At 34.3% G+C, this 13,008-nt stretch overlaps 1 protein-coding gene across 1 annotated transcript; it reads left to right on the forward strand.

Moving 5' to 3' along the window:
• Positions 1–947: 947 nt before the first annotated feature.
• Positions 948–2,208, forward strand: LOC113718067 (pectinesterase inhibitor 6-like). The gene has a single exon (XM_027242993.2). It carries the CDS (start codon positions 1,322–1,324, stop codon positions 1,955–1,957), a length of 636 nt encoding a protein of 211 aa, XP_027098794.1. The 5' UTR covers positions 948–1,321; the 3' UTR covers positions 1,958–2,208.
• The last annotated feature ends 10,800 nt before the right edge of the window (positions 2,209–13,008 follow it).

Here is a 13,008-nt window from a genome sequence, read left to right on the forward strand (position 1 = left end):
CGCTTACAAAACAACTAATGTTAAGGTAGCTGATGGCAATTTGTATGGTCCAACTGTGTATTTGCCGTTCCTTTTCTCCATTACGCTTTTATGTAATGTTCAACGGATTATGGTTACAGAGTGCACACGACGACACATGTCCCGTTTTCCTTTTCCAAAAGCGTAAACGTGATTTCACAGAAAAAGAGAAGTACAACATGTGAAGCGATTGAAATTTCGCAGAGTCATAAATATGGAAGCACTTTTCCATGACAATAGACCTTTGGAGCATTTATAATATCGGTCTGCCCTTTCTTCTAAGCGTTATGATGCATACTCCGGGACTTAAGATTACTTCTTTCATTCATATATTCGATTTCAACAAAGAAAAATGACTCATTTAATAAAAGATTATTTCTATAAAGAATCTTTTTGTTTTTTCTAAATGTAATGACTAGAAGTGCTATTGACAATAATGATCCACATAAAAGGGACGCATAGCCCAATATCATCATTGTTACGTGCATTATTAACCATTCGGATTGAGGATTGTTTAGTAAAATTTTCTATTATATATTACTTTTTTGAAGCTATTGTATTTATTTTTTACTCAATTAACAGTTATTGGATCTTAAGAAAATAAAAAAGAATTAAAACATGATGTTTGTGAAGGAGAAATGGCAATATAATAAAAAGTGGGATAGAGAGTGGTACAGGGTGTGAGACAGAAGATCCGTTGCGGTATTTTATAGACCGCCGCTATAAGAATTATTTAACCGGAATGCAAGTGTTAGATTTAGTATTTATATTATTCCTCATTCAGGATGTGGGTTTTCAACTAATTAACTCATTTGTTGAATGAAACTCATTCCAGCTTCAAAATCAAATTGCTACGGGAAAATCACAAAAACCCACACTGAAAAGAGATTTACGGTATGGGAACCAAACATCACCTTAGCGTTACTGCTGTCACAGTGGATCATGATCATGGGTTCTCACCCTTTACTATTATTGCACTCACCATATTCTTGCTCTCATCCAACTGCCGCCTCTGCACTTCTCTAATAAGCACTCGAACCTGGGCAACTCACCCAAAAAACCTGAATAGATGCAGGCTTCTATTTAAACAAAGCGGGTTCTTTGTGAAGCTCTGAACAGCTCACAGCCTCATCCCTGGCCCTGGGGAGGCTATTCGAACACCCATGAGATAGATACCTTCCTTGTGAGTTTTCTATCTGTTTGAAAATTTATGCGACTTAATTTAGAGGATTCGATGAAATGCCTCAGCCTCGTTAGATTCTTTTGAGTCAGTTTCCTCGTATTGATACATTAAGAAATTGAGATGACATTTGCGGACAACATTCTCATCATCACATGCATCCTCGTAGCAGCAGCATGGTTCACGTCTTTAAGCACCATCTCCTCCTTTTCCTCCTCCTGGGCTGAAGAAATGGACTCTTATGTTGGAGATGCATGCAGCGTGACGCGCTACCCCGACCTCTGCATCCACTCTCTGGCATCTTATTCAAACAGCGCCAAGAGAGATCCCCGCAAATGGGCACGAGCTGGGGTCTCCGTCACGATTTCTGAAGCAAAGCTTGCATCCCAGTACTTGGCCAGACTGGAAAGCCGCAACACCACGAGGGGAAGAGACCGTGCTGCTCTTTCCGACTGTATTGAGTTATTCCAAGACACGCTCGACAATCTTCATGGATCTCTTGGTGCGCTCAGAAATTTTACTGGCCAAGGCTTCGATTCGCAGATGAGGAGTGCCATATCATGGCTGAGTGCTGCTCTGACGGACCAAAACACTTGCTTGGATGGCTTCAGCGGCCAGGATCGTGAAGACAAGATGAAACAGATTCAATTACTGCAAAAGAGAGTCTTAAACACGACTTACATGACCAGCAATGCACTGGCTCTGGTAAACAGGCTGGCCACTTCTGGCCCTGAAAGATCCGGTGAAATACTAGCATAATACACTGGACCAGCATTCAGCAATCATGATTACTATAGTACTTAAGCAACCAGAGGTGCGGGGGAAACTCTGATACTCATACATACAACGCTTTTGTCTTCGCTTTATTTGGCTCGAAGGTGACCAACTAAAAATTTGTAAACCAGAGGTTCTTATAAAAATCACATGTTTATCGTTGTAGCAATATTTTCAAATGGATTCCAGTAATATCACATACGTGTATCGCGTATGCTACATGTTGAATTCTCTAAGAGGTTACTCTGCGTAGTTTGGAATTTTAAAAATTAACGAAAGCGTCTAAACGTCATACGTGGAAATATTAAAATATAGAATTAAGGACATGGGATAGTGACTAGATTTTAAATAAAATTAGTCATCAGCGAGTAGCGTGTAATTTTTAAAATCACAGCGTACGAATGTGTACATGAGCTCTTCTGAAAATTTTATTTTATTTTATTTTATTTTTAATTGAAAACAGATACCGCTAATCCTTTCTGTAATGGGCAATTGAGACGGACTTGCGGCCCTGAATTAAAGCTAGCAGTCACTTTTAACTACTCAAATGCTTTGATTAGGACTCAATTGCCAATTGTGATGGATGCTTTTCAATTCATGTCCATACGCATTTGACTACTCGATACCAGTGATTGATGGAGAATCACGTCGCTTTGCGCAAATTCCAGAGTCGTTTATGGTCTCTGAGGTGTAGCGGAATTATATCGAAACGTGGGGCAAATGAACGGCGGGATTAGCTCCATAGCCATCTCAAAGTGGGGATTTGACAACCTCTCTCTCTCTCTCTCTCTCTCCGCCGGGTGGCGGAGACAGGGCGGGACGATCATCAGAAGGATCGTTTCTGTACAGTTTACGACTAAGATTTGGCTAAAATAATTGTACGGTTCAAATTTTATCTTGTATCTCGATTTTAACAATATATGTGAATTTCATAAAATTTTGTTCTAAAATTACACATTATTAAAAATAAATTACACCATATACAAATAAAATTATGACGTGTGCAAAATACACATAATTGCCAGCAACCGTTCCTACCCGTGTTCCCTCTCCGCCAAACTCTTTCAGCTTTTGAGACAAAAGAATAGCCTATATTTTAAGCCATCATTCATAACCTCAACAATAATATGACAGGCGATTTTCTGGGCTTGCTTCGGAGGTACGTCTCCTGCCAACTCCTCTACCCAGCTATACAATGTTGTTGTACTCATTAACAATAATATGCTTGATGCGCACAAACCTTTAGGTTGGCATCATTCTTGAAAAAGTGAAAACCTGCACATGAATCTGACCAATTGAAACAAATAAGTAAACCAAAAATATTCTGTGGCAATAATAATATGTCTGTTAATAAAAGAGTAGAATTTTTTCATACAAATCTAGAAGGTAGGAAGAAAAGCAAATTAAATTCTGAAGTGAGATGCAACTTGAGGCTTGAAATTTGCTGATGTTGAGATGGATTCTTTAATGTAACCGATAGGGTGAATGCTTTACCATAACTGTAGGATCATGGAAGAATGATTAAGTTTAGAAAACTCAAGAGAGTGAAAAGTTGACCAAACGTGCTACTGGCCCAAAAGTCTGGTAAAAGAAAACCCAAGCAGCCGCAAAACGTGTAGTCCTGCAACCATTTTTGAAAGACGGAACTCGGAGGATCAGTCATTTTCCTTTCCTACATCAAATGGAAAGGAAAAGGAATCCTTCCCCGGAGGGCAGAGTCGTCGTGGGTTATACGCACTGGAAATTCTCACCGACTCTCTGCGTTACATCTGTCCGTCTGTCCGTGTGACTGTGCCAGTAATGATGATAAATGAGATCAAGATACCGGCGGCCGGCGCGAAATTAGCGAGTAATTGGTAATTGTGGGAGAAGTTAACCCGGGAAGAGTGCACAGAAATTGTCCGGTCCGGACTCGGGACGCCCGGTTGTTGAGAAACGTGGGAATTCGACAACATCCACGTGTAAGGCAGAGGCGCCAACGTTGCTTGTAATTGAATCTATAGCGACGCGCAAACTAAGACCTGTCAACGGCGTCAGGTCAACTTCCCAAGCCCTACATACACACCTACATATATTATCTATATGTATATACATACAGGTCTGGACGCCGGACAGCAGAGGGAGATACTACTAATTCTAATACTGACTACTCTCTCACTCTCAGTCCCAGGGGCCAGGACAGGAGGTATGTACACGAGACGAGACGAGACGAGAAATATATATATATAATAATAATACTACTACTTTCTACTGGTATTGAAGGCGAGGTATGTACCCTCTCCTCTGAGGTTGGGTGGGGGCCTTCACTCCACAGATCTCACTTTCCCCCACTCGCACTCCGCCAAACGTTATCAATTATCACTGGTCTCTCCTCTGAGGTGGAGGTGGGTGGGGCCCCGCTCGTCGACTTTTAGCGATCATGCGTGTCCAATGGCGAAATGTGTTGAACGTACAGTACGGGCATTATTTCAAATTCACCATTTCATGTTACATCAGAAATTTTCAATTTTTTTGTTTCCATTTCCCAGTTGTTGTCACTCTGTGAACATTTATCTTTTGATTAATTACCGATTATCTCCTCTACTTTTAGCGTAATCCTTAATTTACCTTCTACAGTTAATCTTTTTTTTTACCCACTTTACCTCTAGGATGATCGGTCCATCACCAACATTTTCATATGGATTGTTTTGCACTGTACCCCCAAAAATTCATCTTTTTTCGTCGCTTAGCGTCTAAAACCGTTTGTCAATTCCCATGTTGACCACCTTGTAGATATATAATTTTAATAACTAATAATATCTCTAAAAATTTAATGCCTAAATTGATCTTTGAGATAGAGGAAAATGTCTCGCTTTCACACGGAAAAAATGGTAAAAAAATAAAATAAAATACAATAATGATCAAAACGATCTAGGTATCAAACATCCACAGAAGCCTAAAATGCATACAGACGGTTACTAGTCTTATTTTCATTAGAGTATTTGTTAAACATCCATCCATGGTGTTCTTATTAGTTCCCCGTCATTGATATACTGGCTTTTGATAGCTGGAATATTTGTTGTATATCAAAATATTCTGTTTGAATTATAATTTTTTAGAATTTTTGTTGAAAAATATACTGTAATGATTTGATATATGTGAGATAATAAGTTAATTGAAAAATGTGTTCACGACAAATTTAGTATTTTTTTGTTAGAAAATTGCTTTCCAAACAAGACCAATGTTATAAGTTGTAGTGTTGTACACACCTGAAAATGCTGGGCTAATATATAAGAAACTGCTTAATATATGTGAGGGATTTGCATTTTCCGTCATTTTTCATGGAAAAATTACTGTAGCGATTTGATATATGTGAGGGAAAAAGGTGATAGGGAAATGTGATCACGAAAAACGACAATAATTTCCGACGGAAACAAGCAATCCAAGCATGGCAAAATTATAACCTAGGCCCTGGTGTATTCAGATGGCTACTTTGATGAGGCATCACATAATTAATTGTTTCTATCTAATGGTGATCTATATCTATATAAATTTGAGAAGGGATTTTTAGCAACAAACCTTCACAAATCTTCCCACTCTCAACTCTATTTTTCTAGCATTTTACATTTAATTTATTTCGTAAAAAATATCATGGGCACGTTACACCCCCCACGTTTCCCTCAAACAAGAAGTTAACTCCCACTAACACTCCTTACACACCTTACTCCAACTAACACTCCTCACCCACCTTCCCACTACAATAAACATTTTCGCAGATCATCTCCATGAAGTCAAGGTATACTGGTTTCAAAATATATATGTAATTCTGGCAGATTTTAAATATCGGTTTGCACCACATCAGTACCAATTATCATTTGGAAACGATACGAATATAGTGAATATTTTAGATGATTGTGGAACCATACCCCGTTTCCAGTTTAATTTGGTCAAACTAAGAGATACAGAACAACACATGGACAATGATTTGCAATTGATAGGTATTTCATTCTTAATTAACCATACTTATATTTAAGTTGTATATACCAATTATCATTTGGAAACGGTACGAATATAGTGAATATTTTAGATGATTGTGGAACCATACCCCGTTTCAAGTTTAATTTGGTCAAACTAAGAGATACAGAACAACACATGGACAATGATTTGCAATTGATAGGTATTTCATTCTTAATTAACCATACTTATATTTAAGTTGTATATTTGAACTGGTATTACTTATACTTTTTGATCTTTTGCAGATGTAATTGGTTTAGTTGTATCTGTTGGTTCAACACTATCAAACATCTATCAATGATAAAACTAAGTGTGACATACTTTTACTTGACAAAAGGTTAGTTAATAGATTCAATATCTTTAAAATATTTTATATTCTGCAAATTTTGATTTATACTTACCAAAATTCTCTAAATGAAGTTTGACAGTAGTTCGGTTGACTTTATGTGATAAATTTGCAACTGATGATGGTGAACACTTGCCTCAAACTGTTACAAAAAACAATGTTTTGCTAGCCTATGGTATTTGTGTGAGAAATTATAAAAGTAATTCAATTTATTTTCACTTTATTTTATTTAATTTTTATAGTTTATCAATAATATGCACACTAGTGTGAATACCTGTGCTACGCACGGTGCTGGCATTCTTGAAAAAGTAAAAATAAAATGGTGAATAAAAAAAGTTTAAAAATTGTACCAACACAATTAAAATGTAACATCTGTCTAACAATAATTTGAAATATGATAGAATGTACATATCATTCAAGGACTTTTTTTTTTATGAAGATAGATCCTAAAAAAATAATAGAAATTTATTTTAGAAAATGAATGATATATGAACAAAAATGAATGTAATTGAATGTTGTTAAAATGAAATACTTACAAATATTATGCATTCGATTTGATAAATACAAAAATCTATAACTCACTACTTGTTCCGTTCTTGGAATTTTTTTTAGGATTAAATATAGTAAGCCCCTTAACTTTTTACCCCCTCAACTTTACATTTAGTTACACATTTGTGATTTTTTTGAAACGTGATTGTAATTTGCAAAGCTCATTTGTAGGGGTGGTTGTAGGGTTAGTTTGGGGATAAATATTTATTAATTATAAAAATGTAACATTGTATTAAAATAGCATTCGAATGAGCATTTGTCTTTAATTAAGGAGTAAAAAGGATTTAAAATATAAATAACAAAGTATAAATAGTTTATGAAATAGATAGTGGGAATGTTTTAAATTTTAAATTTGATTGGTGATAGGGTTGGTTATACCCCACTACTCTTTATGTATTAAAATAAATACAAAAATCTAGACAAAAATCTATAACCCACTACTTGTTCCGTTCTTGAGATTTTTTCTAGGGTTAAATATAGTAAACCCCTTAACTTTACATTTAGCTGCACTTTACCTCCTCAACTTTACATTTAGTTGCACTTTACCTTTAGTTGCACATTTGTGATTTTTTTGAAACGTGATTGTAATTTGTAAAGCTCATTTGAAGGAGTGGTTATAGGGTTAGTTTGGGGATAAATATTTTTTAATTATAAAAATGTAACATTGTATTAAAATAGCATACGAATGAGCATTTGTCTTTAATTAAAGAGTAAAAAAGATTTAAAATATAAATAACAAAGTATAAACGGTTTATGAAGTAGATAGTGAGAATGTTTTAAATTTTAAATTTGATTGGTGATAGGGTTGGTTATAACCCACTACTTTTTATGTATTAAAATAAATACAAAAATCTATAACCACCTACTTGTTCCGTTCTTGAGATTTTTTTTAGGGTTAAATATAGTAAACCTCTTAACTTTACATATAGTTGCACTGTACCCCCTCAACTTTACATGTACTTGCACATTTGTGATTTTTTTGAAACGTAATTGTAATTTACAAAGCTTATTTGTAGGGGTGGTTATAGGGTTAGTTTGGAGATAAATATTTCTTAATTATAAAAATGTAACATTGTATTAAAATAGCATACGAATGAGCATTTGTTTTTAATTAAGGAGTAAAAAGGATTTAAAGTATAGATAATAAAGTATAAACGGTTTATGAAGTAGATAGTGAGAATGTTTTAAATTTCAAATTTGATTGGTTATAGGGTTGATTATAATTCACTACTTTTATGTATTAAAATAAATACAAAAATCTAGAAAAAAAAATGAGAAGTTTAGAAACCATTGAGAGGGTCTCTGATAAAAACCCCTTCCTCAATACATATAGACATAGATATAGATGTTTGCAAGTTACGAACTACATCTGATACAAAACACGTTTCCAATTTACAAAGATTGCAGGTTCGCTTCATTTTTACTACAATTTTACATTTTTTTTATTTAGTAATCTCTATCACTTAACCAACGGATAACTAATAGTACCAAGTAACTGATAATGAAATCAACACTATGAAAAATCACATATCGAAAATTAAGGAGTCCATTTGAATTACAATTTTTCATAATTATTCACAACAACGGGTGATCGCTAACCTATTTTATTCTCATTTGCCATCCACACAAACCAAATACACTGAGGGAAAAAAAAAGTAGTGTTTCTGAACTATACTAAAATTTTCAAATGAACGATTCGTATTTCGTTGTGATGCTTCTTATTTTAGAAAAATTGCAATGGATGGTAGAATTTCTTGATATATATATATATATATTGTGATACTATTTATAAACCATGTAAAATATACACTAATTTCAAATTCCATATGCTTTTAATTCTCAAAAAAATGGGGATAAGCTGTTCAACCAATGAATTAATTCATGCAAAGATTGTGCATTCTCATTTGTAACACGAACTCCACAAAATTCAACAGAGTAAATTAAATCACCAATATTGCATTTCGTACTGAAGATTAATTAGTATGCAGAATGTTCGCACCTTCATACAAAAATTATCAAATCGAATGCATAATGTATGTAAGTATTTCATTTTGAAATCAAATAAAGCATGTGATTACATTCATTTTTATTCATATATCATTCATTTTCTAATATAAATTTTTATTATTCTTTCAAGTTCCATCTTCTAAAAAAAGGCAGTTTCTTGAATAATATATATATATTTTTTTTATTATATTTCGAACTATTGTTAGACAAATCTGATATTTTAATTATGTTGGTACAATTTTTTAACTTTTTTTATTCACTCTCTTTTTTAATTTCTTTTAATAATGTCAGTACCGTGCATAGCACGGGTATCCACACTAGTATAAATAAATTCAAAAGCATTTTCCATTCTACCAAAAACAAACTAGAATAAGATATTTTGCTTGAAACATTGGAAGCATTCGCGGTACACTGAGCACACGTACTGCACCTTGAGGATCCCTTAATGTTTTTATAACCTTAAAAAAGGGAAGCAGATGTCTGCCACTTATTCCCTCCGGGGAAGATGCATCATCCATCCACCCTTGAAGAACTGAAAGCCAAAAAGAAGAAGAAAAGCTTTGTTTCGAAATCTTTTTTATGTCCAAAGGGCAGTCAGTACCTGTGACGCTTGACTTTGACTTACTGAAAAGGGTGGAAAATGGCATGCTAGAGCTAGTTTATTCACACACCTTTTTGTCTGTGTCTCTTTTGGTTGTCACAAGGTGCACAACATTGGGGTATTAACTCGTTTTTTTATGTCTTGTTTGGACAGTAATTTTTTTACCGTAAACATAATTTTTAATTATTTTTTTATTTCACACATATCAAATTGATACAGTAATTTCTCTATAAAAAATTCAGAAAAAATGTAATCCAAACAATTAGTTAGATAATGAGTGGAATGGACGCACGATCTATCAACTATTAGTTTTAATTTTTTAAAATAAAATAAATAAAATTATGCATAAATATAATGAGAAAATAAACGTCAATGTATGCATTTAGGTAAAACAAATAGCGCATGTTACCCAAAAAAAAAAAAAAAAATTAGCAGCCACAATTTTGATTTGTCTCACTACCGTTGGTAGCCCGTTTGTATTTCCTAATTAAAGCATAACTTTTCAGACTTTATGTCCGCCAATGCTGATCAGGTATTATTGTACTTTCAAGTGGTAATGTGTTAATCTTTTCATATTATATCAATCAAATCACAAAATCATGTAGTACTAACGGAACCGGCTCAGGTAGAAATCGGATTTCCTCATGCTCAGTTGCAACTCTAATGATGCATTCATTGCCCAGGCCCCAGGCCATAGCATCTCATAATTAATTTCGTTCGGCCTCGTGGCTGTTACTTCACGGTTACTTCAATTCACTGTTTTTCATCTGTTTATAGGCTTTGAAACCCAAGTTTTTTAAAAATTTTAGCTGCAGTAACATCGAAAAATTTCTCAAAATTTTTAAACTATACACTTCAAAATATTAAAAAATCTACGCATTTTAAAAATTTGTTAAAAAACTTCTACATTGAATTACAGTAAAATTTTAGATAAACTCCCAAAAAACTCACATTCCAAACAGAATCTCGCCATGCCTAACCAGACGTGGATGTAAAGAATAGAAGTGGTCACGTTATTAATAATTAAAAAAAAAAAAGACGCGGTTACAGATTTCAAATGTTTATCTAATTAATTATGTATTATAACTAAGTGTTGAGTTTTCTTTAGTTTATTAATACGATGTGGTCTTTAGGTACAGAGTACTGCCAGCTTGTTTTGAATTTTTCATGACAAAGGAACTTCCAGATCACTCAAAAGTCTTCCTTCCACCGCCAAATTGCCTTTACTTGAGCCATGAGTATGGCTTAGTTAAATCTATTTTAGTTGGACGGGACCTGCAATCAGTTGTCTCGGTTGTCACAGCTAATGCTTAGGACGGTATCATCAGTTTGTCAATTAAACTGCCTGCTCCAGTAACCATAACTACAAATACAACTTTTCCAACGGGTGTCCATTATTCCATTTAACCAAATATATCAGAACCATCAATTTTGAACTCATGTCAAAAATGAATGATACTTACAAAATATGTTAAAAGTGTTTGTATTAATTGTCTTCTTTTTATAATCGTACCACTAAGGAATTTAAACCAAAAGCATTAAATTTTCTGGCACAATATATTGGGTGAAAAATGTGCATGAGGAATGCATATTGCTTTCCAATTCAAGTTCCTAAAATGAACTGTTGCATATGATATAAAATTCAAATTACCCCATTTTCAGGGCACAAGCAGAAAAAGAAAAACGGAATAAAGAGAATCACACTAAACTGTATAATAATTTCTGAGAGTCGGAGGAATCCAAATAAGCTTTATTTCTGCTATTCAAATTGCATATTCTTTCAGTGGTATGAAGGGCCTGAAGAGGGTGAGGTGAGTAGTCAAAGAGATGAAAGACAATCAACCATGCAAAGAGAAGAACTAGTGCAGATGGGCAGAGTTGATTAGTCAAATTCCATAATGAAATGGTTGCTCGTAATCAACCTTGTATTTTTAACTTTTTATGTTGATTGTAAAAGAAGTTAAATGAGAACTAATTTACAGTTGTGCAGAACCAGGTTGTCCATATAAGCAACCACAGCTGTTATTGAATACTACAAGCATTGATTACACAAAAACACAGCTTAGAAGTAATACTAGAAATATAGAGTTTTTGGTTTCCAAAGTACAACCATACCCAAGGCATCAGCAGATACATACGTCTTATAAGCTGTCCAGAACATTTGTCAAAATTTTAGTTCTAGCAATAGAAAAGATTTGAGTGGGTAGCAAATTTGTGTCTTTTCAGTCAAATGGCACCACTCAGGTGTTAGTAAATACCAAAAAATCAGATACAATTGTTTTTGCACCATTTAAATAACAAAAGATTTGTACCAACTTAAAACCTCAAACTAAAGCTGCAGCAGACATTGTGAGAGTCTTGAGTAGCTGAAGCATTGATGTTGAGAGATGTCTCTACTTGGGAGCTGTTAGTGCTGCCAACTGCAGTTGATTCAGGAGCTGATTTTGAAGTTTACCTACTGAGGTTAGATATGACAAATGGTGCAGATTTGTTTGAAATTAGTATAGATTCTTAAACTCATAATGTAAACAAGCAATAAGAACAATTACATTTCTCTTAGCAGCATTGGTAGTTGTTTGCAAATTGAATTCAACATCAAGGTCAGTAGATTGAGTTGGTGGGCATATTGCTACCTTGACTAGATAATACAGCAGGCGCACTGCCACCAACATGATTCTGCAGAAATAACTCGCGTGTTAGTATCACTGTGATCTATCAAAAAACGCAGCCTTGTTAACACAAAATACAGTGTAGAAACATGATCAATGACAACTGCCTTAACACTTGTCTCATAACTATAAAAATATGATCAATGACAACAATCTCAACATCCATAGCCAAAGTATAAAACGTTCAAATGGTTTACAGCAGAAATTTGTAGAGTCTAACCTTGCTTTGCTTGAGATGCTCTTCTTTACTCATCTTTTCCACCTCTTCCAGGAGAGCAATTCCCACTTCAACTCTCCCCCTTTCTCTGCTTTCCTCAATATGGCTGAAGAAGCTATATTTGTCATCAAATAAAATTCATCACTGTGCCTCCTGGTATCGCTTCAATCACAAAAAAAATGCCTTTTTTTGGTGCCATTTCCTCTAACCGATATTAGCTATTAGTTTTGCATCCAAATTGTAGTTAAGTTGGTTAATCATTTGCATTACTCATTTAACTAATTCTGTTAAAATAGTTTCGAAATATATCATAAGTTATGAGGGTATATCTGTCAATTCATCATCAATGAAATCACAAATAGGGCCCAATAACCTGACAGGGGAGGTATCTGATATTTTGCAAAGTTCAAGGAAGGTGAGTGAGATTGTCAGAAGCCTCAGGAGAGGTTTCTGAAAATGCCTGTTCAAACACACACCCAATGTTTAGTTTATCATACTATATAGATTTTGCCTAGTTGAAATTGCCATACTACTTTCTTTATAGACTAAAACAATTTCATATCCGAGATTAGACAACTAAAATTGGATTTTAGGTTTTGTTTGATAAAATTGAAATCTGAAATTTGAATTTTCAAGTTCAAAAATTGAGTACCA

Source organism: Coffea arabica, chromosome 1e (assembly GCF_036785885.1).
Source record: "Coffea arabica cultivar ET-39 chromosome 1e, Coffea Arabica ET-39 HiFi, whole genome shotgun sequence".
Lineage (NCBI taxonomy): Eukaryota > Viridiplantae > Streptophyta > Magnoliopsida > Gentianales > Rubiaceae > Coffea > Coffea arabica.